This window comes from Eleutherodactylus coqui, chromosome 9 (genome assembly GCF_035609145.1).
Source record: "Eleutherodactylus coqui strain aEleCoq1 chromosome 9, aEleCoq1.hap1, whole genome shotgun sequence".
Classification (NCBI taxonomy): domain Eukaryota; kingdom Metazoa; phylum Chordata; class Amphibia; order Anura; family Eleutherodactylidae; genus Eleutherodactylus; species Eleutherodactylus coqui.
The window spans coordinates 75,512,926-75,538,494 of record NC_089845.1 but is presented as its reverse complement, the minus strand read 5'-3'; the positions used below and the strand labels follow the sequence as shown (position 1 = coordinate 75,538,494).

The 25,569-nt window shown below is 43.8% G+C and overlaps 1 protein-coding gene across 2 annotated transcripts in view; it reads left to right on the top strand.

The window, feature by feature from the left end:
* The window catches only part of ANKRD12 (ankyrin repeat domain 12), a 90,881-nt gene that overhangs the window by 9,223 nt on the left and 56,089 nt on the right, over positions 1-25,569 (top strand). For both annotated transcript variants that reach the window (XM_066579554.1, XM_066579555.1), the window contains exon 2: positions 24,031-24,171. In XM_066579554.1, coding sequence (XP_066435651.1) covers positions 24,082-24,171 — 90 coding nt within the window. In that variant the 5' untranslated portion in view covers positions 24,031-24,081. The remainder of the gene's footprint in view (positions 1-24,030; positions 24,172-25,569) is intronic.

Genomic DNA, 25,569 nt, shown 5'->3' with positions numbered 1-25,569 from the left:
ATTGTGTTTCTGTTGACCGTAGCGACCAGATAGACGTCGTCTAGTTTTAGTTATCTTTTTATAACCTGAGCTGGGAAAATAATTCAGGTTCTCAAAGTTCACATTTTGCGCTGTGGATCAGCACCAATACACACCAATGAAAGAAGGTGCAGAAAAACAAAGCATGTGTAATACATGTCGCCATGCTGCGATTGGTGGGGAGGATTTTTAAGAAGGCCACAATCTTTTTTACATTGGACGGTTAGGACACATCGGGGGAAAAATGCGACAAGCTGTGTGTTGTTGGAACACAATGTGAAGCGAGATCTTGAGGCCACTCTCAACTTGCGTTCACAAAACACATTTCACAGCATTTTTTAACGCACCTCCTCATTGTGACGGGTGATGATGTGCGTTAAACACAAAAATAGAACAGACAGCGTTCAAAAATGTGATCGCAGGTCTGCTAAATCAATAGGAGCATTGTACCACGATTAGCGTGGCGTTCAGAATGTTGCGCTACTTACGGTAAAAAGCGTCCTGTGTCAGAGCAGCCTTATGCTTACTTCTCACGTTGCTTTTTTTGTGTGTTCGACTTTGTGTTTTGTGTGTTTTTTGTTTTGTGTTCTTTTTTTTTTGGGATATGTGGATCCGCTGCTGTAAAAGAAGTAATGCTGGAAATAATGCAAGTAAAGAGTCAATTTAAAAAAAGTACCTTTCTACATTTTTATTGTGAGCATCCTTGCACTTGTACAGGTTTTGTGGTACAGTTAAAGGGGTTGTTTGGTTACATACACATATGCTAAAAGAATGAAACCTAGGGCACTTGCCCATCCTCCACACCCACTATCCAGTGCTGCTGCCCCTTGGTTCCCCCAGCATGTTGGCAGCAGAAATCAAGTGATTGCTGTCTGCCAATAAGTGTCGCCGGTTATATCCCTGGCATCCATGCTTTCTGGGTGTTCAGACAGTGACGCTATGGCCTCTGATTGGCAGGCAGAAGTCAGGTGACTGCTGCTGTCAAGGGGCTGCAGCACTGGATTACGGGTACTGCAGATGGGTAGGTACCTTATTTGTTTGGTTGCATATGTATTTTAAAATTAAATTCCAAATGTGTTAAAACCACCAATTTAAGGTCCTGTTGGAGCCGTCCATCAGACATATGTTGAATGCGTTGTCCAGCATGTATTTCCAATGATTCCGTTGTATGCCACTGGATAGGTGGTGGAGGCCAGAAGGTCACTCGTGGCTTCCGTTGGGTGGATACCTTTGGCATATACACCTTGTACACCTAATGTAAGGCCCTAACATGACTCGCATGGGGCCTAAGGCTTTCATTGAGTATTTGATAAAGCCGGTTGTAGCGCTGGAGGGGCTCACTAAATGTTTTCCAGTCTACTTCTCCTCTCAGAAGTAGTTTGCCTGTGCCGTTCTGCTAGCACTTGTACATGGGATTAGAGGAGCAGAACACAGCAGCGCTTCTCAAAATAATGAGATGACATAAAGCAGGCCATCTATCATTGTACAAGGAGCCTTGCCGTGTGCGCAAATTATATTTTCCTTTAGGAGACTTATAAACAATTCATCAAACTTCCTTTATTTCACGGGTAGAATTAAACTGGAAAGGAGGAATTTCTGAAGCCCAATATATAGCTGTTCTAGCTGGTTATGCACTTTGCAATGGGCTGATCCAAAATGTGAAACCCCCTGGATGCTAGTCAAATATTTTAATCCAACCCTAAGCAGAGGAAAGATCTGGCAATCTGGATATGACAGTGCTGACATTCTGCATACGTATACAGAAAATGTAATAATTGTACTGAAGCAGAAATGTAGCAAGTCTGGTTACAGGAGGTTGTTCTCAGTCAACATGCATTATTACACACTCTTAAAGATGTAAACCCTGCGGATGGGCATTAGATAACATTCTCACCCACATAATATGATCTTCAGTAGGAGCCCCAGAGTGTTCGTTGCATGAAGTTTTACAAAATTCTGTTCAGCCATTTTTTAAGTATTACGGACCGGTATTACGACACACTTGGAACTCTTTCATTCTGTATCCTCACAAGCCTCATGATTCCACATGAAGGGATACAAAGTTTAGAGAAAATGCCCACCTTGCACACCACAGGATATGCTATAAATTTCTTGGACACGAATCCCACCTCTAGGACCTGGTTCCGTGCAAATGACTCACTGGTAGCGCTCTCCCTTATTATCCAACTTGTTCACGCTCGCAGGAGGTTGCTTACTTCGCTTTTACACGCTTTTTCATCAATCCTTTTTTTTTTTTTTATCCCCACATTTTTATCCCCACAACTCTTTAATTGACCTGGCTGTATGAGGGCTTGTTTTTTGCGAGAACAATTTTATTTTTTAATGACCCCATATAATGTAAAATATAATTTTATTTATATTATATATATATATATATATATATATATATATATATATATATATATATATATATTGTGTTTCCCTGAAAATAAGACAGGGTCTTATATTAATTTTTGCTCCCAAATATTTCTTTTCCATATATAGCTGCCTGGACACTATTTAAAATCGTGCTAGGGCTTATTTTCAGGATAGGTCTTATTTTCAGGGAACAGGGTGTGTGTGTGTAATATATATATATATATATATATATATATATATATATATATAATATATATATAATTATCTGGTTTTTTTTGGGGGGGGTGAAATGAAGGGGGAAAAAGTTGTTCAATGGTTTTATTTGGTTGCCATGGCAACCTGTGGCCGGACCGTTGTTTCCAGGTCTGTTATGACTGTAAAGTGAAAGTGAAATGCACTGCAATACAGGTACATCAGTGTATTACAGATGGAACAAATATTGCCTTGATTGTGATATCATAGCGCAGAAAATAATCCTATTATAACACAGCAAAACCAATTGTAAAGTAATTCAAAGTATTAATAAACCACCCTGATAGCACAGCACACAGAGATATCACATCACTTTTTTTTCCCCCTCTTATCACCGCTTTTAACCACTTCTGCTAGTAAATAAAGAAAGCTAAAGTGCTGCATTTGCTATTCGACCCGGCGATCACATGATCACTGGGAGTCCATTAGGACGGCAGGGCTGCAGGGTCTTAGCAGACCCAGATCAGCTCTGTAAGTAATTACGGTCACTACAGAGCAATGTTTTTACCTGCAAGGTCAGTCTCACATGACCGAGTTTAAATCACAGGTCGGCACCTGCACCGATGATCCGCGGAATTCAGCATACATTCAAAAAATAGAACATTCACATGTCCGCTTGCGGAAATATAATCGGAGCATGTGCTATCTTCATGCAGATTCCGCATGGACTGCTTCTATTGAAGTCAATGGAAACCTTCCGACCCGCGGCCCATCTGTAGTTGGCATTGCACATAGGTCATGGGTACATGTATCATTGCCTATTGACGACTTGGGGAAAAACAGTTTTTGGGGGAAAATCTGTACTACGCATGACTGACTGCGAGCTGCCACAGTCATATGCAATTCAGAAAAGAACAGGTATGTGGGGACAGGGTGGGATTCCGCCACGGGCTCCCGGATGCGTAATCCAACCTGTCAGTGTAAGACAGGACTAACTTGAGCTTCTATGGGTGCCCCAGTTACAGTGGAAAAGTGTGACATTAAAAAAAGATAATGTAAATGACCCCCAAGGTCTTCCATGACAGCATGGGCAACAACAATGTTTTAAAATAAATAAAAAAAATATATAAAACGACCCACCGCTGATGCCAACCTAAACTGTCGCCATATGTGCCCTCTAAACCGAGACTATGCATTAACTTATTCCTGGACTTTATTTTAGCCTAAGGCCGCCTGCAGACGAGCGGAAATCCCGCCGCGGGATTTCCCGCGGGATTTCCGCCGCTGAAAGTCTGCATAGGAGTGCATTACAATACGCACTCCTATGCAGACAGCCGCGGTTTGGCCGCGCGAAATCTCGCGCGGCAAACAAACCGCGGCATGTTCTAATTTTGTGCGGAGCACGCACTCACCTGGCCGCCGGCTCCGGTCTGCGCATGCGCCGGCTGCGCGGCAGCCGGCACATCAAAGAGCCGGGGCCGCCAGGCGCGGGTGAGTACGCGCTCGCCCCTGCAGGCTCTGGGGTCGGATCGCGCGGCGAGATTTCTCGCTGCCGGATCCGACCCGCTCGTCTGCAGGCGGCCTAAGGGTGCCTGCACACGAGCAGAATTTCAAGCGCGTGATTTTAGGCACATAATCCGCCCCAGACCACAGCCAATATACTCCTATGAGGATCCGCAGTTGTCCCCAGACGGACGGATGTGTATCGCGTTTTTTCACGCGCGTGAAAAAATCTGCGACCTGTTCTAATTTTGGTCGGATCATGCGCGTGAAGCCTCCAATACAAGTGAATGGGTGCGTTTTTTCACGCAGTACATCCGCAGTGCAGCTGCGGATGGAGTCACTGGTTGCTATGACTACAGGAAGTAGGCATGGTAGGAGGCGTCCCAACACACAGCACAGAGCTTCACAGGCACATTTCAACTGCAGATCTGTCCTTTCAGTCCCCTCATCTACCAGAGAGCAGCCAGCAGACACCAGCCTGCCACAAGCCATAATGATCGACATGGGGAAACTTGTGGCAATCATGCAGGACTTCCCCAGCCTATGGGACAGTAACTCCCCAGAATACCTCGACAAGAACAGAAAGGAACAATCCTGGCGTCTACTGTCCGCGCAGGTTTATGGGGATGCGTGGACGAACGCAGTAGAAGCAGAACAGAAGAACTTGCGTGAGTATTATTCGCTATTGCGTCAAATGTACTTTTTTTTTCATTTTAACCCCTTAGTGGCCAAGCAGTTTTACTTTTGTTTTTATTGTGCTTTTTTCCATCCCCACTTTTAACCCCTTAGTGACGGAGCTTTTTTGCTTTTTTCCTTTTTTTCCCCCTACTCCCTAAAAAATCGTAGTTCCTTTATTTATCCATCGACGTCGCTGTATAAGGGCTTGTTATTTTTTTGCGGGACGAGTTGTATTTTGCAATGGCACTATTTATTGTACCATATAATTTACTGAAAAACCTTTAAAAATTGTAATCGGAGAGAAAAAAAAGACTTTCCACCATCTTTCGGTGCATCCTGTTTCTGCAGCGCGCAAAGTGCAACAAAAACGACCCGATATTTTTATTCTATGGGTCAGTACGATTACTACGTTACCACACTTATATAGTATTTTTATAGTACGCCCGAAAAAAGTTACATGGATCAACCATGCCCACAAAGACATCTGCTCACCGGGTGAAAGCATGTTGCCAGAATAATTTAACGGTGCTCGCACAAGCAAGAGGGACAAAACGGAGTCTGGGTGTTGGTTTTTAAGCTGTTTTCCAGGGAATGGGCAGTTCTCTAGGGGTTGGGTTTACAATAAGGGTGTCTTCCGGATTTTTCTGCGCGTTTTTTCCCGCAACACATCCGCGTATATCCGCGCGTGATTTTTCACGCATCCGCACCTATCCGCAAGCACATTTAGGTACCATACGCACGTGAAAATCCGCTAGTGGAATCCGGAACGCTCATGTGCAGGTGGCCTAAGTATAGTAATCTTAACAATAACTCGAAGTATTTTTTTTAAAGCTTTTTACCCCTAATAAAGCTGAAAAATAATTCGGTGAAAAAAAGATATTTAAAAATTAGCCTTATGTCACCGGGAAAAAAAGGCAGCAGAATACCTTTGGTACCTAAAGAGAATAAAATGGGGCCATAAAACCACCACATGGGTAAAATCCCTAAAATGTTTCTGGTCCTTTTTGGACCGAAACAACCTGGCCCTTAAGTGTTAGAGGTTGTCTGGTTAATGGACAGCCGCTTTGTGAAAACATAAGCCGAAGTATTCCTATCCTTCCGTGTCTGCTAGGATCCAGCACTGCAGTCCCGCTGTGGTCCTGGTGATGTCACAGGAAATCAGGTGACCTCTGCAGCATCACCGCCTGTTCTCCTGGCATCAGTGCTCCTATCCTGAGCGCCATGATGCCAGGCGTTCACCAGGACCACAGTGGGCTACAGCGCTGAATGCCGGAGTCCGTGGAGGGGTAATTATACTTCTGTTTATTATTTTCACACAGGGGGTCCTATTGAAAAGCATGATCAGGGGAGCTGATGGGCTCGCATTGTAGCTGGGAGTCTGCTGCGCATAAGTGCCTGGAGTATTGCAGTATGTAGTACAAGCAGTCAAATGATCGCATTTCCAAGTTCCCTGTGGGGACTAAAGCCCCATTTACACAGGACGACTGTCGGGCAAACGATACCCAAGACTCGTCCCCGCATGTACTCGCTCCTGTGCTGTTGCACAGTAGCGAGTATCGTTGAATCGCAGCGGGGCAGCTGGAGGAGATGTCTCTCCTCGCTCTCCCTTGCCCCTCTCCATTCACTTAACACAGTGGTGGTTCTGCTGTTTATACTGAACAATCATCGTTCAAGATTTTAGGCAGCTTAAAATCCTGTCCGTGGCTCCGCTGCAGCTTCTCCCCGGCTCCTGGCTGTCGTCTTCTCTTCTGACCGGGGGATTGAAACCTCCCCGCCTCCTGGAAGCGCTGGCTGTCATTGGCTGCCACTTAGCCAATCACAGCCAGCACTCGATGAATGGCTGTGATTGGTTCTTCAAGCGCTGGCTGTGATTGGCTAAGCGTCAGCCGATCACAGCCAGCGCTTCCAGGAGGCGGGGAATTTTCAATCTCCAGCCAGAAGATGTTGAAGAGGAACAGTGCCGGGACCCGAGGAGAAGCTGCTACAGCGTTGGAGAGAGTTTGTAGGTGATGTATACTGTGTGGGGTTTTTTTTGTTTGTTTTTTTTTTTTCCCTGCAGCTAGGGCTTAGGTTATAGCTTTGACAGTAGAATTTCCTACTTTCAAAGTTGCATCGCACCACACGGATATCTAGTTTTCTTTCAATGCAATAGAGAGGGAGTCCCCAAAGGGGAAAATGAGCTACAAAACCTCACGAGTCGCAGGCATATCGCCGAACCCGCAAGGTTTTTGTGTCAGGTTGTTGCATGCTACAAAGCATCTCACATGTGAAGTAACCCATGGGAAAGCATGGGCTTCATATACATGCGATTTGAAGCTCGTGTGAATGAGGCCTAGACAGCAGCTGTTCAGTACTAAACGGCCCCTGTGTTAAGTGAATGGAGAGGGATAGGGGAAAGCGAGGAAAGAAATCTCCTGCTACCCCGCTGTGAGCCAACGATAGTCGCTCCTATGCAACAGCATGGCAGCGAGTACATGTGGGGACAAATGTCAGGAATGTCCAAACTGTTAAAATAGCACGATATTTTAAGTTTATAAAAAAAAAAAATAAAATGCCAGAAATTTTTTATTTCTGTACACCAAAAATGGGGAAATTCTTTTTTGTGTTTTGCTGATTAATACAGTAAATTAAATAGTACCATTTAAGCACATCCTTCTTGTCCTGCAAAAATCAAGCACTCATAAGACTAGATCAATGGAAATATTAAGTTGTGCTTCTTGGAAGCCAAGGATTAAAAAAACAAAATAAATAAATGATAAATCTTTCATCCTAAAGTGGTTCAGGAAAATTACTTTTTGAAAGGATTATTTGATAAAGTAGTAAAATATAATTTGCCCTCGCTGTAATCATACAGACCCGCAGTATAAAGTGAACACGGAATTCTGTATTTTATGCTGCGTTGTTTTGGAAATGCTGTAAAATAGTGCAATTGTGGGTTGTCGTTTTTCTTGTTGTTTGTTTGTAATAAAGGGTTGTTGCACTTTTGCTGTTTTCATACTGCTTCATACTTTGCTGGTACTGCAGGCCCAGTCACTTCATTAGGAGATCTAAGAAAAGGTGCTTCAGAATTGCTATATTTTGGGAAATACAATTATCTACTAAAACAGACATGTCAGAAGAGGTGACGGACCCTCTTTAACCCCTTCATGCCCCAGGACGTATATGCACTAGGTGAACGGGGATAATATGGCACAGGCTCAAAAGCTGCCGTCAGAGTTCACGCTGATCCTGGAAGGTAACCTTTTTAAATACTGTTGTCAATTTTGACAGTGGCATTTAATTGGCCCATGGTCAGTCCCAAACAGCCCCCCCACCCCACCCCCGCTATAAGATGGTGAGGTGGCAGCCAGAGGCTTTCTGAAGGCCTCCAGGGCTGCCATGTATTTCTGCCTATTAAGACATGCATGCAGGTAGTAGGCACATCTTAGTAGGCATGTTATATACTAGTTAGTTTACTGCCTGGGTGAATGGACTTTTAACAAAAGAATACTGCTCAGAAAACCCCTTTAAGTTTTTCAGTACATTTTATATGGTACGCTTAAATGGGGATGTCTGTTTATCGGATAGCAACGCTCCAATAGAGCTGGCTGCATTAACATAACAAGCTGGAATATTTTTACCCTTCCGTGGATGCTGGGGATCCAGTGCTGCAGCCCTGCTGTTGTCTCGGTGACTGTTGTGACAAACAGGTGACCACTGCAGCGTCACCACATCCTGAGTGCCATGATTCCGGGTATTCAGGAAAGTGATGTTGCCGCTTCTCATTGGCTGTAACGGTCACCTGATTTCTTGTGACATCATCTGTCCCAACAATCACTGGGACCACAGCAGGGCTGCAGCGCTGGGTCCTGGCAGCAGCAGAGAGGTAAGTATGTCACTTTATATTTCACCCTGTACAGCCTTATTGAAGCAGGGTTGGCAGGTAACCGGACAACCCCTTTAAATGGCACCACTGAAAAATACAACTTTTCATGGAAAAACAAGTCCTCAGACAGCTATGTCAATTGAGAAATAAGACTTAGGATTCTTTTTTTTTGCTTTTCTTTTTTTTATTTTTTAAATGGAAAGAAGAAACACAAAAAAAACTAAACAAAAATGGGCATATCATTAAGAGGTTGATACAACGCAGACAGGCAGAGATTCGGCCTCGTATTTGGGTAATGATATCGCCAATACACAGACATAAATGCGATCCTAGTTTAACAGCGACTGTGAACCCTTGTTCTTACACTGCGGACAGGATCACAGTAAATACGATTGTGCCAGGGAGCTGGCCAGCCGCCATATGTTGGCGTCTGCTCTGTTATGTAATTTACTACCGTCTGTATAATATAATGAACTTGTAATGTAACACTAAACTAAAAAAATCAGTTTATAAATCCCACGTATTTCTAATGGTGACAGATTTATGAAATTGTCTAAAAGAGGAGCACTCTCTGTTGCCCATAGTAACCAATCACAGAACGAACAGCTTTCGTTTTTCAAGAGCAGAATATGAAATGAAAGCTGCAATTGGTTGTTATGGGCAACAGAGTGTTTCTTGTAGATGGTTGCATAAATCTCCCATTGTTTAGTACAGCGCTATTTGGTAGAATGTACTTGACCACAGCTTTCCACAGAATTTGTCTGAGTTATTCATGTACAGCTTTTTGTACAGCAAAATAACCCAAAAAAGAAGCAAGTAGAAATCAACTAAAAGTGTCTGCAGAAAACATCTAGTCCAGTGATTGCGAACCTTTTAAAGACCGAGTGCCCAAAACCCACCTATTTATTGCAAAGTGCCAACACTTCAGTGGGCGGGGCTTATCACAACATATGATTTTTACCTCCATCGTTCTAAAAAGGACAGGGCCGTTTCAAAATAGGCAGGGAGGAACTCCATGTTTTTGTTTGTTTGTTTTTGACTGAAGATCGGCTGCGTATCTGTAGCCGATTTCATACTATGTGGCACTCCCCCTCACCTCCTCCATAGGCTTCCCATTGCCAGTGCTACCCAGCTTCTGGTTCCCAGTGGCCTGTAGTGGCCTCACCTGACCAGCGGCACCACACCTGACCAGGCCACTTGGAACCGGAACCTGGAGAGTGCTGACAGCGGGTGGCCTCACTAACTGGCGCGGGTGGCCTCACTAACTGGCGCGGGTGGCCACACACACACACCAGTAGTAAGTGTCCACCTAAGAATGGGACACAGACACTGACTGCAATGTGTGTGCCTGAACTCCTCCCCTGAGCTCTCCTCCTCCCTGTAGAAATAAGGAGAAGCGTTCAGGGCAGGAACATGCCGGGTGCGCACACTGACATCAGTGTGGGCACCTGTAGCAGCGCTGCGGAGTGATTGCCAGCTGGAGAGCTGCAGCACACTAGCTGGCAATCACTATTGTGGTGAGTAGCCGTCGGCATGCATGCCAGCAGAGAGGGCTCTGCTTGCCCCCTCCAACATTGGTTTGCCACTAAAGGGCTAGGTACAAGTGGTTCTGTTGTTTCTTGTCTCCACCAGATGAGGGGGTGGAGACAAGCTGCACACCAACAACAAATGCCAACAATTTGATTGGCTGGACCGGAAAATGGGTGCCCATTATCTCTCCTCTTGCCTAGTGTCACTCACACCTCCACTGCTGTCCCTTGTCTCCTTCCTGGCTCCAGTGTCACTTACCCCTCCACCGCTGTCCCTTGTCTCCTTCCTGGCTCCAGCACTGTGATTCTCCTCGTTGCCATCACATATTGCAACCATTATGCAAGACCGGCAAGGAGACTCACAGCGGGTGACCAACTGCGGCGAAGCAGGGACAGAAGAAGGCAGAGCGTCGGGGGCAGTGACCGCAGAGGATTGCAGCGGAGTGGATAAAATGACAGCGCTGACACTGGCAGGGGAGAAGGTTGCCAGGGAAAGTATGAGAGCGGAGCAAGGAGGCCAAAGTGGTGCTGGCTTGAGGGGTGTCCGCACGGGGAGCGCCAACACCGGCAGGGGAGAAGGTCACTGGGGGGGAGGGAGATTATGAGAGCAGAGCTAGGAGACCAGAGCGGTGCCACCTTCAGGGGGGATTCGGCGCCAAAGCTGCAAGGGAAGAAGGTTGCCGGGGAAAGTATGACAGCGGAGCTTGGAGCACGCATGGGACACTGGCAGGGAACCAGCGGAGACCGCCTTGACCCATTCTCCACTTCAGCCAATCAAATTGTTGGCGTGCAGCTTGTCTCCACCCATTCTTCTGGTGGAGACAAGATACAACAGTACCCACATGGGTTACCAGGCTCCTGGGTTTTGTTCTGTAACTTCTGCATATAAGTACTTCTTTCTGTGTATTTGGTTAAGTATTAGGGACTGCCCATATCTCATGTTTACCTATGTACAGGAATTCTGTTGGATTTAAAGTGGTATTCTGAAGACAGCCTAACATTTTAAAACTTAATGTACATCATCACAAGAAGTCAGTTTGTAATAGGGTCACTGTACCCGGTCTAGCTACTTAAGTTTCTATCTTTCACATGACCCTTCGCCTGAGAAATATCTCCACTTCCTCTGACATCTTGTCTGCATTTACTACTTCCTCCCAACATCCTGTAAGCAGTGCATGATGGGAGGGCAGTGGCAGAAGCACTTCACTGTATTACTTTTCTGCAGTTCAGGGTGCTGAAAGCTCCTGTCTGTCTGCGTCGGCAGGCTCTCTGACACTCAGTGAGAGGGAGTTTGGCGCTAGTAAGTTGTAGGACCTGTGAGCTGTGGGCGGAGCTACCTCTCCCCCCAGCCTGGCCGCTGCAGTAAGACCTGAGCTGTCTGTGTCTTCCAGAAATCGGCTCACAGTTGATCGCCATCTTCTAACAGCCATATACTTTTTTTTTTTTCTACTTCTTCTTTTGATATTGATAACATTTTGTCTCTCTCATCCACTCCCATTGCTGGCTCTTGACAAGGGGTGGGGAGGTGGCGAGAGCTTAGCTCCGCCCCCATACCGCCCATTCCCATTGCAAACTGCTCTGAGGGAAAGAGAGGCAGATAGCCGGTGAGGGGGAGGGAAGGGGGGGACTGCTCAGATAGAAGCGTATATTGGCTGGCTGTGAAACCGCCAACTGATATATACGCTCGTGTAAATAAGCCCTTAGGTGAGAATATCGTTCGAGTTTTATGTGCTGTGAGATGCACGAACATGAACTCCATTCTGTTGAATGCACTTATTCACATGAGCGATTTTATTTATTTTCCCCTCAAGGTTAAAATTGCAGCATGTTCTCACGAACGCCTCATCCATTGTTTTCAATGGGATCTTAAGACATCGCACGGCACTGTGAAATCAATGGGAGATTTTCTGACGCATGTGAAGCGCGTGCCCGGGGATCGCTATTTCACAGATCTGAGGTGGTGTTGAATTAAAAACTCAACGCGCGTTTTTCATGCCAATGTGACATGGGGCTGCGGTTTTCACTCTGATGTCCTGCTTGTGAACTTAGCATTGAGCTGCATTCACATGTCAGTTAGGACCCTCGGTTACACCTCAGTCTCCGTACCGTTTTTGGAGCATAGAGATGGAATCAAATTTTTTTTTTTTTTTAACCCCATTGAAATCAGTATGTGGGGGGGGGGGGGGGGGGATCTGCTCATTTCAGTTCTACTTCTGTTTCTATGCTCCAAAAATGAAACTGGGAGATGGAAAGACTTAACGTAGGAAGACGCTAGTGTGAAAGGAGCTGCCGAGTACAAAGCCAGCGTGCCTGTGAGCGCGGCGGCGCGGGGCTGTGGGTGCGCTGCTTGCTAAGTGATGTAATATTTATTCATTGCGTTCTATAAATACGCTGGCACTCTACAGCCATCCCAGCACACACCAGTCAGTTTGCCGTCAGGCAGAATAAAAGTGTAATTGTAGCTGCAGTGACGCAAGTGTCGGCATAATCTCCACATGGAGGACAAGACTAGCAGGCTGTTCCCTCTACCTAATCCTACGCATCAGCATAGCCCTTCTGGGCCGGCTGCACCATCCATATGTCTCCTATATGTCTCTGGTGGCGTCGCTGTTGTGTGGAGAAGATACTCTGTGACTGACGAGCATGTAGCGGTTTGCAGATCAGTTGGATTCTGTTGCTATGGAAACAGCTGTGCGGTGTAAAGACAACATAGTAGTACAGCCTGTGGCTTTTCTTCAGCAGCTGATATGGCGCGGGTTGCATCAGCTTCACTTGCTGCATTAGAGGGATCTGATCACCTCTGTTTGAGGTTCCGTATAGAGTAGCGGCCGCCACGCTGATCACAATCCTCTCCCACATTTGGAGGACTATTTCCTGTAGTCCTCTATTTTCATGAGCTGCAGGCTAGCCCCACCACTGATTGGCAGCGATTTCCCTATGCACAGTAATGGGCAGACAACTATCAACCAGTGGCTCATGAATATGGAGGACTACTTCCTGTAGTTCTGCTATTAATAAATTGCAAGGTTTTTTTTCTCAAACTACTGCACAGGTACAGAGCTGTCGCTGTAATCGGCGTACCTGTCCCTACCTCTCGTAGAGGGCTGCCAGAAATGAGGACAGACTCCCTGTAATGCAGCGCTCCATATCCTTAAATGGCTGATTACGTAGATAGAAGGCTGTTCTTCCACTTAGCCCCAATGTACAGCGGCAGATTTGAATTGCGAAATCAACGCGCAGACGATCCGCGGTTTAAGACATTCATAGGGAAGCATGCAGATTTGATTTGCGGATCTTTTGGATGTGGAAATCAAATCGCAGCATGCTCCATTTCAGTGCTGTTCCCGCACGGACTACTTCCATTAAAGTTAATCGATTTCCGCAGGAAACCCTATTGCACATGTGTGCCGGCTGGCGCTTCCACACACATCAGCAGAAAATAAAATGGACCCGTATGTCTATGCACGGTCCTCGGCTGCAGGCAGGGTTGGCATCTGACACGCCCGTGGACATGAGGCCTTATTCTGTAATTGACAAACGCACCAGATCTAGAGCTCGCTCATACAGGCGTAATGCACACCTATATAGGCTATGGTGATGACATATGCAGTAAATACATGTATATTTGCTGTGTACTGAGGATTTTATGTACATTAAATGTGTGTGTAATACACGGGGCGCAGCACCCCTGTGAGCCCGGAGTCTGAAGGAAGACCTCGTATTTGTCCCATGGCACTCGCCATTGTAACAGATGAGAATCTAGTGTCTAGTTGTGGCCGTCCTCGGTGCCCTGCTCATGTGTGATAACACATACCAGATTACTGTGCGCATCGTCTGCAGCGTGATGCTTATGTATTACCGCCATCTGCATGCTAGAGAGAAACACATAATGTATGCAGAATAACTGGATCAGTAGATCTGCTTATAATCTCATAAACGGATGCCAACCGGAAAATATGTTTAGTTTCTTTTGCTTTGACAGATCAGTTGGACTGTTCCATCCCAGAACATGGACACCTGCATATATAAATGTAGTTTGAAATGTTGTTTTTTTTTTTTTTATTGCCGTATGTGTGGTCTAACTGATTTTTTTTTTTTTTTTTTTTTAACTAGTCTCTTAGCGTACACATCAGAAAAAAATAAAATTCCTTCTAATTATATGCAGAAGAAAGTAATTCCTGTGAAAGGGAATACGTTATCAGAAAATAACCTATTGTAGAAACTTAAGTTTTGGTAATTTTGTTTTTCATTGTCGTGATCTGGAGTGTTAAAAAACTGCAGTCTTCATAGTGACCACTAACACCACTCTTACAGGAGCAGGAATGGAATCTGTGCTCAAATGGACCCATTTTATGACTAAATTAAACTGGTGCTGAACAGACCCCACTGACACTGAGGTCGGTCCGGCTTTCCTTATACCCTTCGGCCTTTCCTCCAGGATTCTTTGCTAGATTTATGTCGGAGGCTCTAAACAGTTCCGCTGTTGAATGCGGCCTAAGCCCAGTAACGGGCTAACACTTCCTGCTCTGTAGAGAAAGCTTCCCTTCAATGGGTACTTTTCCTGTAATACCAAGTCCGGCCACTGCAGTGAGAACAGAGATGTCTAATCGCTGGGCAGATTTCAGCAGGAAGAACACTGATTAGTGAGCGTCCCGGGTGCAGACTGCTTCAGGACATGTTGAGGTGGGACTGCTTCAGGACATGTTGAGGTTCTTGGCTTGCTCACCGCAGCAGCCAGTTTCCACACGCTAGCACATATGGACATAATGGGGAATTCCTTGTTCTGGACTTTCCTTTAGGCCTGTACATGGCGAATACAGACCATCCATGCGTTACATGGCTGGTTAATTAGTCAAATAGCCTGTGTGTAACATTCAATTAATCCTATAGCCCGACTTGGCTTCTCCTTGAGCAGTTCTTCACTAGGGGTTTAGAGAGTTTGGACCCTTGGAGATCGCCCAATCACTGAGCTGGCTTTCTTTTGGAAGGGGGTTGTCTTCCAGCACACACTTGTCCTTTGAAGCTACAATTTGTATATTTAAGGCAGCAATTTGAGGGCAAAATGCTTTTTATATGCAATTTCCTTGACTCGGCTGTCGTGGTGCCAATGTAACCATTCTCATGTGACAAAGAACTGAAGTACATCAATTGTCCTTTTCACTAAGCACCTTCTTCCTCACTTTAACAAATAAGTGCCTTTCTCATTCCTGCGAAAGGAAAATCCTAAAATAAAAAATAACGTGCCCAAAACGCCTTTTTTCTATTATCATGCATCTTTTATAAAATGTGTGTTTTATCCATAACCCCACAATATATGGCCATAATAGATCAAGTAGAAGGGAGTTTTCTCAAATCCTTTTCAGTGGAATGCCCTATTCATGGTTACAGGGGTTGTTCGACAATCTGTCACCCGCAGGAAGTTACTAATTGTGTTGTCTTCTCAATAAAATAGAAAGGAAGTGTTTGAATATGCATCCGCGAACCAGAGCGGATACAAGATCTTTCTCACTTCTAGGAGGAGGATAAGTAATATGAAGCCATTAAGGTCCTATATGATGTATGGCTGCAAGAGGAAGATGCGTTGGAGACGTACAATTGGAAATGGTATAATGTGCGGTTGAATAGATGTTGGAGTTGCACATTTATTGTATTGGTTGTGTGGGGTGGTATCCTCATTATACACATTTGAATCGGTATTTAATTGGTAGTACTATTCTATAATATCCCTTCTTCTTGGTCGTTCAGAGAATTAATATATTATGTAGTAGGATTAGTTTTGGATTTGCATATCTAGTCTAATATAGCCATTATGCACATTTGAATCAGTAGCTGATTGGTATTATTGTCCAATATCAATATTTTTCTTTGTGTTTTTTTTGGTTTTTTTTTTGTGATGCATACAAACGGTACAGATATTGAGTACATTATGTGGGAGTGATTTATATATTTTTATTGGATCATTCACTGTGGAACTGTTTTTAATCACCTCTGTGGAATTGTGGTCTATTAGATGTTGTTACCAGTTTTTGCCCCAATGAGTATGGTAGCTCTTCTGTTCTACTCCTGTTGGTGAGCTGTGACCAGGAACAGGTTCTAGCACAGGGTCGCCCTTATCAGGGTGACAGCCCTGAACAGGACTATGAAAGGGTATATTGGGGTAAGGCTAAGGTGCTCTATCATTCTTTATTTTGTCGTGAATGAAACTTTTGGACTCTACCTTTTATAGAAACACGTGATGTCAGTGTATTCACAATGATCAACAATCCTGTGAATTGTTGATATATCATTGTGGATAATGTACATAATTGAAATTTTAATAGCATTAATAAAAGTTGAGCCCCATTTACATGGGACGGATGTCGGGCAAACGATGCCCGATACTTGTCCCTGTGTGTACTTGCTGCCGTGCTGCTGCACAGGAGCGAGTATCCCTGGCTCGCTCAGCAGGGGGGGCTGGGGCGGCTGGAGGAGATTTCACTCCTGGCTGCTGTTTACACTGAACAATCATCACTCATTGTTTAAGCTGCATAAAATCCTGAATGATGATCATTCAGTATAAACAGCAGCCGTTCAATACTGAACAGCCGCTGTGTTAGGTAAATGGAGAGGGGCAAGGGAAAGCGAGCAGTGAAATCCCTCCAGCCATCCCAGACCCCTGCTGAGCGAACCAGCGATACTCTCTCCTGTGCAGTAGCACGGGAGCGAGTACACACAGGGACGAGCGTCGGGCATTGTTTGCCCGACATTCATCCCGTGTAACTGGGCCTTTACACTTTCATTATTTCTGCAGTCAGTTATCTTTAGCTCTTTCAGGTGGATGTTGACCATCATAGTGGCAGTGATTTCTCATTAGTAGCACAGGTTTGAATTTTGTGTCATGGAACAAACAAAAGTGATATTTTAATTCTTGGCACGGTTTCTGTATTTTAATTGCTCAATTGGCAGGAGCTAAATCCACATATAGATCCACATGCAAATCCGGGGCAAAATTCTGAGGCTCGGCCTTGGATTTCTGCCACTCCAACTGCTGTTTGAACAAGCCCTAGGCCGGCCTCAAACGACGGGATTTCAATTGCAGAATCTGCGATCGCCACCCACGTAGATGATCAGTGGTATTCCGCAGCCATAGAAAAAAAATGTCAATTGCAGATAGCCTGCGGGTCAGACAGCCTACATTCACTTCCACAATGTTTGGTCACGTAAAATTCAATTTGTTTCCAGGAGTGTGAGGGGAGAAAAAAACTTTAATTTTTTTTTTTTAACACACCTAAGCTGCAGTTATATATCCTTCATTTATAAACCTATTTTGTTCCAGTGTATTAACCCCTTAGTGACCACCTTATTGTGTTTTTACATTCTGCCGTTGCAGGACATGTATAGAGGGAGATCGCGCTGCCATCTTCTTCCATACATAACGGGTGTCAGCTGTCTATTACAGCTGCCACCCATGGGCAACATTTAAATCCCCCGACACCCCACCCCCCGCGCAATGAGATCTCAGAGAGCCGTGGGGGTGTCATGGCAGCTTGGGGGCCTTCTGAAAGCCATCCCCGTGGAGTGGCTTGATAGACTGCCTGTCAAATTACAGTATGATAGAATGCTATGGCATTCCATCATACTGTAGGAGCGATCAAAGCATCGCAAGTTGTTGTCTCCTGTGGGACAAAAAAAAAAGTAAAAATAAGAACAATGAACTTTTACTAATTATTTAAAAAAATAAAACTTTTGCCATATTTGTAATAAAAGAATCTAAATAATAAAACAAAAATATATATTTAGTATCGCTACATCCGTAAAAGTCTGATCTATCAAATTAATGCATTATTTACCCTGCACGATGAGCATCATCATAAAAAAAAAATACAGCGCCAGAAATGTGCTTTTTTGGTCACCCTGTCTCCAAGAAAAAATACAATAAAAAGCAATCAAAAAGTTGCATGTATTCCAAAATGGTACCAAAGCAAACTACAGGACATCCTGCAAAAAATGAGCCTTTGCGCAATGATGTCGACGGAAAAATAAGTTATTGCGCTCAGAAGATGGCGGCAGAAAATAATTGGAAAAAAAATGTAATCTTTGAAAGAAAGAAAAATACTAGTTCAGAAAAAAAAACTTCTGTTAGGATCCTCTTGCTTCCTCGACTTAAAACGTTAAACGTAACAGACTGCACTCTCTTTGGCGGACATACGAGAAGGAATGAACCATATTACCTGCTAGTGAAAATATAAAGGGTAACAAATTTCCTGTGCAAGATAGACCTGGAATGAACAGGAAAGATGTGTAGTTTATAGTGGAATGAACAGAAGTAGATGCCTAACCATTGTCCTGTGCGTAATAGACATAGAATGAACAGAATATATTGTTTACAATGGAATATAAAATATATATATTCTACATAAACAAGTGCTAAATAATTTTCCTGCAAAAGACAGATAAGGCATGAAGGAAATCTATGGGAGTTTGTAGTGGAACAAACAGATATTCCACAAAAGTAGGTGCCTAATGATTTTCCCATGCAAGAGTGATTGAAAATGGACAGGCTAGATGTGTGGCTTATAGTGGGATGATGGGAGAATCTGAATAAGGCCGGTCTTACACGGATAGATCGGATTATGCATGCAGGAGACCCGCAGCCCATACACAATGTTCATTTTGTATGGCCTGCGAGTTGGACGGCCTCTGTTAACTTCAACGGAGGCCGTCGGCACGGAATCTGTGGCAAAATAGAGCATAATGTGATTTTTTTTTTCGTTCGCTGAATGCGCAATTTGTATTGTAATTAGCGCCATTCGTAATTAGCGAAAAGCTAATTTTACATGCTTTTCGATGCCCGTATTTTTCCGCGGACGCCGATACCACAATTGGAATCCGCCCGTGTGAGCCTGGCCTTAGATGCCGAGTAATTTTCCTGAGCCTATTACACATGGAATTTAAAAGTGTACAAGTGTAGTTTATAGGCGAATGAACAGATATTCCACATAGACAGATCCCTGGTACATGTCCAATGAGCAGGATGTATGTACAGTTTGCTGTGGAATGATCAGACTTTAAAGTAGATTCCTAATGATTTTTCTGTGCAACATAGCCCTGGAATACAGCGGATAAATGTGTAGTTAATAGCAGAATGAACAGATAATGTACATAGGTAGAGGCCTAATAAACGTCCTGTGCAGCATTGATGTGGAATGAACACGCTATGGCCGCCTGCAGACGGGCGGAAATTCCGCGGCGAGATTCCCCGCAGAATTTCCGCCCGTACACGCCTGCATAGGATTGCATTACAATACGCAATCCTATGCAGACAGCCGCGGTTTGTTTGCGCGAAATCACACGCAGAAAACAAACCGCGGCATGCTCTATTTCTGTGCAGGGCTCGCAGAGCACCGCACAGAAATGTCACTCCCCGGCCGCTGGCTCCGCTCTGCGCGTGCGCCGGCACATGAAAGAGCCGGAGCTGCGGGAGTGGGTGAGTTCCGCGCTGCTCTCTGTAGGCGCTCGGGTCGGGTCCTGCTGCGAGAATTCTCGCAACTGGATCCGACCTGGCTGTCTGCAGGTGGCCATACATGTGTCCTTTTTTATTTTTTTATTTTTTATACTGATATAAACAGATATTCCAACTAAGCAGATACCAAATCATTTCCCTGTGCTTAATGGCTGTGGAATGAACAGGATAGATATACAGTTTACAGTGGAGTGAACATATATTCCACATGCGTAGAAACCTAGTTTTATTTTTCCGGTGTAAGATAAATGTGGAATGAACAGATATGTGGAATGAAAATAATTAGCCTCTCGTAAGCAGAGGCCTAATAATTTTCGTGTGCAAGTCCGACGTGGAATGAATGGGATAGATGTACAGTTTATATCGAAATGAGCACTTGTTTCACATAACTAGGTGAACAATCATTTTCATGTGCCTAATATACATGGGATAAACAAGATATGAGGAATGAACAGGCTATATGTACAGTTTCAGGTGTAATGAATTTATATTCCATATGAGTAGATGCCGAAAAATGTATCTTCTTTGTGGAATGAATGTACTCATATTGCACATTAATAGACGCCTAACAATTTCCCTGTGCTTCATAGATATGAATAAAAAAGGATATATACAGTAGTTCAGAGTGGAATGAAGACCTATTCCACATAAGTAGATACCCAATTACTCTCCGGAGCCTGATACACCTGGAATGAACAGGCTATGTGAACTATTTATAGTGGAATGTACATATTCCAGTAGTGGACGCCTTATAATCCTCCTATGCTTAGCAGCTGTGCAGGGAACAGACTATACCGCGTTTCACTGAAAATAAGACAGTGTCTTATATTAATTTTTTGTTCAAAAAGGTTTAACTTTTTTACATGTATAGCTGCCTGGACACTATTTAAATTGATTTTTTTAATTAACTATGAGCAGGGCTTAATTTTGGAGTAGGGCTTATATTTCAAGCATCCTCAAAGCCTGAAAAATCATTTTGCATCCTCAAAAATTCTGGAAAATCATGCTATGTCTTATTTTCAGGGAAGCAGGGTACTTGTACTTTACAGTATAATGGCTACATATTCATTCTTATGTAGGTTATAATGTAATAAGCACATTCCCTATAAAATTGTGTGCCATTTTCTTTGCTTACTAGAGATGGAATGAACAGAATATATGTATGGTTTATATTGGTATGTGGTCAGCTTGCGCAGACACCTCACAACTTTGCTGTCACTTATTGACAAGTAATGAACCAGATATGTATGTAGTTTATAGTCAATTAACACATAATCATCATACTAGATGCCTAATGCTTTCCCTGTGTCTGTAGACCTGGGGTGGTCAGGATATGTATATAGTTTATATTTAAAGGGGTCGTCCAGTTGTAAACTATTGATGGTCTAGCCCCAGCGTAGGCCATGAATAGTAGATTAGCGGATATCCACCACATGGGAACCCCACCAGTCAGCTGTTTACCAGGCTGTTATCCTCAGGGATGGAGCGGAGTTCTGCTCTGCAGGAAGTAGACGGATCTTTTCCCACTGCAATGGCCAGTATTGCAGGCAATAAAGTGAATGAGAACTTTGCTTGTAATACCAAGCCAGGCCACTGCAGTGGAGACAGAGCAGTTTGTTTCCTGTACACATTAGCTCAGTTCATGAGCGCCCCAACTTGGTGAACATCTGAGCAGCGGGGGACCAGGGTGTCAGTTGTGTACAATGTACTATTGATGGATTATCCTGAGAATAGACCACCAATACTTTACAACTGAACAACCCCTTTGAAACGCACATCTGTTGATAAGGAAAATGTATTTATTTTAGTAGGAACTACAAAAAGACCCTGATGATTCCAGTGTGTCAAGAACTGGAGGCGTCTACTCTAGCAGGACATGTAATAATCCCAATATAACCTATGCACATATCTCTATCAAGCAAAGGACATTGCATCTATTTATATGGAATGTGTTCATTCCGCTTTAATCTACACGTATATTTTGTTTTGTTCCATGTTTAAGAGGAGCAGAGTTTTGTTGTGTTTTTTTTGTTTGTTTTTTGTTTTTTTATTACCTTTCTTTATATTTTCACTAATTGGTAGTAATATAGTTCATTCCTTTTTCTTCATTCTTTTTAATATGTCCCCTCTATTTACCAAAACTGTAATCCTAATTAAGCTGAAGTTGATTCCAGCTGTCTGTCGTCACAAAAAGCTAATTTAGATCAATGAGGCCGTTAGCCAAAGCCTTACTCTACAGTTGATACATCATGAGAAAAATGCTGCTATGAGCAGGACCAACTCTTCTGTATCTCGGTGGTGATGAGGATGGTCTCCCATGCCATTTATGTCACCACTGCTGCTTCTTGTACGTCTGATACAATATCAGTGAGATCATAGAGATGACTAGATTACAGTCCTAAATGTCTGATGGAGATCTGAACACTGGCACCCCCACCAATCAGGAAATTGGGAATCAAATGTCCCATGTGTGCTGCTTCCCCTGAAACTGGGTCAAAGTGGGAGGTAGCAGCTGGTAGTCTGCGTGGGGGTTTATGGAGAGGGATGTAAACAGGACTTGATGAATGAATTTCACCAGTTCCAGTGTCTCATCTGTAAACAAACAAACAAAAACAGCAACATTGTGATTTGCTGTAAAACCACATGACATTGTTTAGTAAGGGCTCTCACATGAGCATGTGCTGCCAGGTAATCCGCGCGCTGTTTTGCATGTGTAATTATGCAGTACCAATCATCACATTTACTTTCAGTTGTGCCTCTTGCATTTTGCGCGCCATCTTGGCGCGTATTACGCGCGCAAGGATCGTGTATGGGGATTGTCAGCACGCGGTAAGTACACAATTCAGAGGCTTCAGGTCTTCCACACAAGCGTATCTTGGCCGTGCTTTCACGCCCGCCGATATAAGCTGCCCATCTTACAACACATCAGTCCAGATGGGCGTATTCCCCCTGCGTAATAGCGGCCAACCAAGACAGCGCATATTTCCCATTGGGCGTTTTTACGCCGGCCAGAAAAGGGTTCCTGAACTATCTTCTGGCTGGAATACGTTGGCAGCTGCATAGACGGTATGCTGGGCTCAGTGTATATTCGCCGCACCGAGGCCGTCTGCACAGGCGCTCAAACGAGAGACTTGTTTGCCCGTTCACGCTATCTCTGGTCACACTGTGGCCTCGACACGGCTGACCGAAGATCGCCTACGCCTGTGTAAATGAGCCCTTCAGTTGTTGTTCTTCTATGGCCTATGAGTGGCAAGGTGGCCACGTGCACAATGTACGGCACGTGACTGCCCACCGTTTCTTCCGGGTTCTGTGCAGTTGGCGGAAAGGGGAGAGCCTGGGTTAGGTGATTTATTCATTTTTATTTTTTTTCCCATTTGAAGGGGTTGACTTGCATTATTTAAAGCCGTGTTTTGTGTCACTGTACATATTCGTATTGTGTTTCATATGAACGGATTCATTTTTCAGTTCTGTGAGCTTCATACCCCCACATCTGAGTATCTTGTTATCTCTGTGCTGTAACTGCTTTTAGGGACCATTTCTTCATCCAGTAAATTCCTGTGACTAATCAGACTGGTGTCCGTTTGTTAGGCAAGGTCAGGCACACACAGCTCAGTTGGTGGATGAAAGCTGCAATGACAATAAGCCCTTGTCTCTTGCCAGTGAGCAGACTTGTACACCAATATGAAGTGTTCAGAATTTTCTCTCCCAGCTGGTCTGATTTTTTTTTTTTTTCCTCTTTCCGCTTGTTCACAATGGACAATTTAAAGATTGTGATTGGAACAATTTTTAAACCCAAATCTGTTTATCTAGGCAGGATCAGTTAAACTTGTGGATTCTTGCACTGGCAAGTAATGCAGTTGTATGGCTATAATCATGCCGCGATGCGCTCTATGAAAAATAAATATTACCATTAAAAGGGTTGTCCCGTTGTAAACTATTAATGGCCTATCTGCAGGATACGCTATTCATAGTAGATTGGCAAAATTCTGCCACTTGGGGCTCCTACTGGACCGGTGCAATCAATACCCTGAGCTCATTTCTACAGGAAGCAAGCTGCTCCGTTCTCACTGCACTGGACAGGCTTGAAATTACAGGAACAGTTCCCATTGAAGTTAATGTACTGAAATACCAAGCCTGGCCACTGCAGTGAGAACAAAGCTGTCTGCTTCCTGCAGGAATCGACTAGTGTATTGACTGCACTGATTCAGAGAACAGGTGGGTGGACCCCCAGCAATCTACTATTCGTGGCCTAACTTAAGAATAGGCCACCAATAGTTTACAAGTGGGCAACCCATTTAAACACTTGTCACATGTGTGAAGACTATTTGCTTGTGTATAAAACGTGGCTCTTTCTGTTTTCCCAGGCACATAATGATCCACCCGATTTGGTGTTGAAAAACTGATTACGTAATAAGATGCCCAAAACATTGTCTACGAAAGTAATTCCAAGTGAGAATTCAGACAGCGACTGCAACATCATGGTTGAGAAACCATCGGGACGAAAGGTAAGAGGAGCAGCTTCATTAAGACGAGACAAACTGTGGCAAAGGCACCAGATGTTTTCATTTGTTATTCCCTTAAATAGGTTGTTTTTGTGAAATCTATCCTATTTTTCCATGTCTGCAGCAGCTGGCTCTGGATGTTCCGGATGTCTTTCTGTGCTCGCTGGAATGCACGGAAAACAGCTGGTGAATTTCTTGGAGGTTTTTTTCCTGTAGTTCTCTACTTTAAGCCTTTTTATTGTTGTAGGTTTGCTTGTTACTTTCAGTATACGGGTACCTGGTTGCTGTCTTCATTCATGTAAACTAAAAGTACAAACTCTTGTTCATTGCGTACATTGTCCCTGAACTCCAAATATCTGTAGCCCTCCTATTTGGTGCTGCTCCCACCTACTAAGTGGGGATGAATACGGGACCTGCAGGCGGATGTATTCTACATCATTTAGTGCTGCTGCTATTAGATTTAGTGTTTTGAGTGCCTTTCTCATAGTTTGTGCTGAATGGTAAAATGCATCTTGAGGTGAGCTGTGCAACTAAACCATGAGGAAAAAGCTTTTGTTGGCAGGAAGATTCTTCTAGTGTTGGTTCACGGTACAGAACATTTATTATCCACGTGCCACTTCATGTTTTATATCAAGGTTACTTGGATGACATGCTGAGCAGATTCTAGCTTTCAGAAAAGCGAATATACACACTTTATCTATGAAGGATGGTTCTAGTAACTACTTCACGACCAGAGATTTTTTTTTATTTTTTCATCTCCTTCAACATAACATTTTAATTTTTCCACCAACCTAGCCGTATGAGGGTTGTTGTGTTTTTGTTTTTTTGTTTTTTTTTTGCAAGACTAGTTGTAATTTTTTTTTTTTTTAGTGATGCAATATAATATACAAAACATTTTTTAGAAATTTTCATGTAAGATATTAAGAAAAAAAATGCAATTGTGCTTTTTTTTTATGTATTTTTTTTTTCCTTGGAGGTTTTTCAGTGCTCACAGTACAGTCCTATTGTCCTATTCTGAGACCTGTAACACTTGCTTTTTTTTTTTTTATTCTATTTAATTTTTTTTGTCAGTTGGACCGTGTGAAGGCTTGTGTTTTATGTTCTGAGCTGCAGGTTTTAATAGTAACATTTTGAGACATGCGTCTTTTCAATCACTTTTTATATTCAAAGTTTTTGGGATTCAAGAGAACACACACAAAAAAAGGGGGGAATAAAAAAAAAATCACACTGCGCATGTTCGTGACGTGTGATTTGCAGGCATGTGCAGTGCCATACACTGCCCGTGCGTGGTCTTTGCCAGCAGAGCTTATGGCATGTAATGTGTAATACGCTGCGGTAGATCTGCAACGTTTTACGCATACGGCCGTGGGCATGAGCCCTTAAGAAACATAACTGACTTAG